We start from the raw sequence: 4,921 nt of genomic DNA on the forward strand, positions 1-4,921 counted from the left end.
ATACTTCAGGTACTATATTAACTATAATGAAATCGCATTCTTCTTCTTGAGGGTGTGGGTTGGCGCATTAAATATTTGCAAAAAATTCCATTGTTTTTCAGGAGAAGCTGCTTGCAAATAACTCGAAAGCACTTTTTCTCAAAGAACAGCTCTACTGTCTGAACAAGAAACATCACCACTGGTCAGAGGACACAATCAGACAAGCTGTACTATCGCATTCCAAATCACCGTGCGGTTATGAAATGATACGGGAGTCAGGGTGCCTGACTCTTCCGAGTCGCACCACTCTAAAAAGGTACATCGGGCCGTGCAACGGAGGGGTGGTGTCTTCATTAATGAAGCAGCGGTTGCACCAGGAAGCTGCGCATCTGACTGAGCGGGTAAGTTCAGAAAGACTACGCTGTTCGTAACGCACTTTTTGCGGTTATCCCCGACATCTAAAAAATTTGCTACAAATTTGTTACAAAATTTGTCAAAAAATTTGTTATATATATGTGTGTGTGTGTGTGCGTGCGTGTGTGCGCGCGTGTGTGTGTGCGCGCGCGTGTGTTTGTGCGTGCGTGTGTGCGCGCGTGTGTGTTTGTGCGTGCGTGCGTGCGCGCCAGACGGAAGCAAACAGTCATATATGTCACAATTCGAGCACCTCTCTTTCCCTTCACTTGTATGATATAGACCAGATTTTTGAGCCTCTCCTGGGCGCGGCCATTTTGCACCGACTGGCGCGCCGCGGTGCGGGCGTTTCTTTGGGGACTGCGGGGCTGCGGCAGTTCCGCGGCCGCGCCTGCATATAGCCGCGCTTCGGGCGCTAAAAAAACATTGTCGAGCATACTTCCGCTGCGTGGCTGTGTTGCAGGAAGTATTTACGTTATCAAAGCGATAACATTGACGCGTTTTAATGACATTTAGTTTGACATTCAGGTTAATTGTGCCGGCGCTTAGAACGCGCTCGTGCTTATATCGAATTCCATCTTGGTGCTCCACCGCAAAGAAACTTTTTATTCAATATCAAGAATTAGGTGTGCGGCTAGTATGCAGTTCTAATTCCCATGCACTCTTATTCCTTCCTGCCGGCCATAAAGCCCCCCCCCCCCCCCTTCCACAAACGGCTTTCTTGTCGCCGCGCCAGTTTATCAACAAATTACCGCTGTGAGCTCAACTGAGTCGCAGCGCCAACAGAAAACAAATTTTGTCATGGTTTATGCAACCTGGTGCATAAAAACGTACTTTCGCTTACTTTATAAAAGCTTGAATAGATATGAGCAGCTAATCCAGCTTTCACTAATTCTGAGGTCCGAAGTCGCGTTATGTTACTCAGGAGCTCTCGCCGCGTGTGAGAGCGTTGCGTAGGCGTTTGGCTAAGTGTGAAAAATGTAATGAAATCGCGCATATTTTCCTATGAATAATGTAGATACCGCACCGCTGCGGTGGCTGAGTGGTTACAGCTCTCTGCTCTGGCCCAAAAGACGCGGGTTCGATCCCGGCCGCGGCGGTCGAATTTCGAAGGAGGCGAAATTCTAGAGGCCCGTGTACTGTGCGATGTCAGTGCACGTTAAAGAACCCCAGGTGGTCGAAATTTCCGGAGCCCTTCACTACGGCGTCCCTCATAGCCTGAGTCGCTTTGGAACGTAAAACCTTAATAAACCAAACCAAGCTAAGGTAGATACCAACAGCAGAAAGATACTATAGATAAACCTTTACCCCCCAGATACCTCTGACATGTGTGCGGAAAAAGCAGCTGAAATCGGTAGCGGTCGTGCTTACAATCCTGTGCATGAAATGTTCTGAATGGGAACAAGAGCAAGCTCAGCGCAAGGATGCTGAACACGTACTGGTGATCGAAAACACGCGCTCCGTCGGGACAACCTTCAGTCTGCAGCTCGCCTATCCAGTTACTACTCCACTGAGTCAAGTCAATAGATCTACATTCTAATGCATAATATTATCATAGATGATATCGCACGTAAAAGGCGACAACAAACGACACGACAGCGCAGAAATCTGCTTCGAAGTGCCGGTTTCCAGTCCGTACATTACCTGGTCGACTACCCTCGGATGTCACGTTAACGAGTAACTGCGCACAAGATAACCGCAGCACTGTCTGGAAGAGGGCAAATGTGAGTAGTGACGCACAGCACACACCCTCATACGTTAGCTGATGGAGCACAAAACGGCAGAAGCGAACACGTAAACATGCGTTCTATGCGCGGCGCCGGCGCGACCCGCAGTCCCTCGGGCCGCGCGCGCCGACAGATGGCGACTGGCGTAGAGAGTAGGCGCGCGCCCGCAGCCTGCGCGTGAGGGTAAAAAAATCTGGTCTATATATGTGCTTTTTCAGGAAAAAATGGGCTCCCTTGTACTTGACGAAATGTCTCTAAAGCAGTGTGCAAGCTATGAAAAGCAAGGAGACGCCGTTCATGGACTTGTCGAAATGGGAGGCCTCGGGAGCGAAGTAGGTCTGGAGAATGAGCTGGCCACGCACCTTCTTGCCTTCGTCTTCGTCGGCCTCTCTACGCACTACACATGAGCTATGCCAACGCTTACGTATATGTATAATTAACGAGTATGTAAATCGTGTTTGCGTTCTGGGCTATTCTAACCTGGCATACGTGTGTGACATTTTTTCAGCCTACCAGTAGGGTACTACTTTACCCAATCGATAAAGGGAGAGGAACTGCACCACCTGACAATGAAAGTAATGAAGTCCGTAGAGTAGGCTGGATTCCAAGTAGTGCGCCTAGTAGCCGACAACCATGCCTCCAACTGCAAGATGCTTTCCATACTAAGCAATGGCAAAATAAGCCCGGAGGTGCCGTAAGTATACTTGAGCGCAATTCCTTTCATATACACTTTACCTATATAGTATACACAGCTGTGTGCACTGACCTTATCGAGGGAACACTGTGGGCGTCGGAGTAGTGCTAGAATTTGGGCAACTCGGTTATTGTATAGCATGCATGATCACCCGTTCGTTAGACGAGCTGCCCGTTAGGAAAAGAACGGTTCATACTTTTAAATACGCACATTTCGTAAGCGCCGTTAACACTCCGTGTACTCTTCGATGTTAACCTCCCGAAGATCGGTGCTATACGTTTGTAGAAGCAGAAGCAGCGAGGCACAAGTATATATGCACTGAAGAGGAGTTTATGGGGATGTGAGCGGCGCCGGCAACGAATACTCGGCCACATGTAATCGGGAAAACAGCGGGGCGGAAGGGAGGGTTACATAAAAAGCAGTTCTCAGCACGAGCGTCAGTATACAGGCCACCCCCAGAGCCTCAGCGTCGTTGGCGTCGGCGCTTGGTCGTTGTCTTCATTCCAGCGCCGGCGTACAGTTCTTTTGCTTGCATTAGCTGACAGAACCAGATATGGCATTTTTTTTTGTTATCTTGTGCTTATTGACGCTTTCCCTCTTCTTTCTTTTTTTTTTGCAAACACCCCATGAACAGTGGGCGAAAGTTGTTTCTAGCATTTGATCACTGCCACATTCTGAAAAACCTGCGAAGCCAGCTACTCGCCTCGAGCCGAACCCTATGCAACGGGGATCAACACTACAGCCCTAAATATCTTAGAATGCGGCTCGAAATTACTGAAAGGCAGCCTTCTTTCAAGTTAGTGAGATGCCTCACACGGAAACATGTCTTTCCCACGACTTTCGAGAAAATGAATGTCAAGAAGGCTCTTGACATATTTTCTCCGCATGCAAGTACCAATGGTATTTAAACCAAGAGAAAAAAGAACAGAAGATCAATGGCGCATGCTGTCCAACGCTCCCAACAATTTTTTTCTTTTTTTAGGTTACAGCCGTCCTTCGGTATCTACAACACGGACAAAGATTTGGGGTGATTGGCTTTGAGGACAGTCTGCCAACCATACAATTGATGGAACTCATTTTCAAATGCTTCACCATTCACAATGTACGAAGCACGACATTTTACATTGTGAGCAGAGATCCAAACAGGATGCCATTCAGCTCTCCTGACGATGACAGGTATAGTCTATCATATCTTTTGGCCGTTGGTTTGACATTATTACTGATGTTTATTCCAGGTTGTCCTGGCTGGAGAACGACTTCCTTCTCTTCTTTGCGGCTTGGAAGAAAGCAGCACCCCACAAGAGTGCATTCTTGTCTCTTGAGACCTATGAAGCGCTGCAGGTGACCACGGTGTCAACAGTTTTGTGCACCAGATACCTCATCCAATCTGGCTTCGTCTATGTTTTGACGGCAAAATTCTCTAGCGATCCTGTGGAAGCCCTGTTTTCTGCAATCCGGCGCATGAACGGCTGCAATGACCAGACAGATGCTCGTGCCGCACTTTCGTCCTTGCAGAAAATGCTGGTTATGGGTGTTGTTCAGTCATCAGCAAGCGGCACTACAGGGAAAGTTGTGGCCCCTCTGGGCTCCATTCAGACGCTTTCGGGCTACCAGGCGCCACATATGCTACCAGCAGGGACTGGCAGGCGACAAGAGCCGTCACAGGAGTCATCTATCGCCATGGCCAGCGGTCGCGGACACAGTGACGCCGGATCTGCCGCAGAAGGAGGAATCGCGACGCGTGCCGAAATGGGGCGGGTTTTGCAGCCACACCTTGCTGCTTTGAGGATCTCGAATGGTGAACGTTTCCGTTTGCAGCAATGCTAAGCATCTTGTTTTGACACCACCTTTCAAGTGGATATAATTACCGATATAGAGGAAGAACATGGCTGGCAGTTTAGCATCGCTCAGCACGAAATATTTTGCGAAAGTGCGGTTTCAGCAGGTGCACACCACCGTCACGTATACCTCAAAGCACGATTGAGGTTTCCACTGACCCAGCGGGCCAGTTATGCGCTTTTCCTTTACTCAATGTCACCAGTCTAAAACTTGCCCTGGTTTAGAGAAAAAGGAAAGCCCGCATTACACCCATTTTCTTACAGAGTCTGGC

The 4,921-nt window shown here is 48.7% G+C and overlaps 1 protein-coding gene across 1 annotated transcript; it reads left to right on the forward strand.

The window, feature by feature from the left end:
• LOC149355129 (uncharacterized) lies at positions 1-4,638 on the forward strand. Its single transcript, XM_089576071.1, has 8 exons — positions 1-9; positions 102-384; positions 1,036-1,070; positions 2,300-2,541; positions 2,626-2,804; positions 3,424-3,698; positions 3,794-3,987; positions 4,047-4,638. Exons 5-8 carry the CDS (start codon positions 2,768-2,770, stop codon positions 4,636-4,638), a joined length of 1,098 nt encoding a protein of 365 aa, XP_089432197.1. The 5' UTR covers positions 1-9; positions 102-384; positions 1,036-1,070; positions 2,300-2,541; positions 2,626-2,767.
• Positions 4,639-4,921: the final 283 nt, after the last annotated feature.

This window comes from Amblyomma mixtum, chromosome 3 (genome assembly GCF_055824585.1).
Source record: "Amblyomma mixtum isolate Tamu chromosome 3, ASM5582458v1, whole genome shotgun sequence".
In the NCBI taxonomy this organism is placed as follows: Eukaryota; Metazoa; Arthropoda; class Arachnida; order Ixodida; family Ixodidae; genus Amblyomma; species Amblyomma mixtum.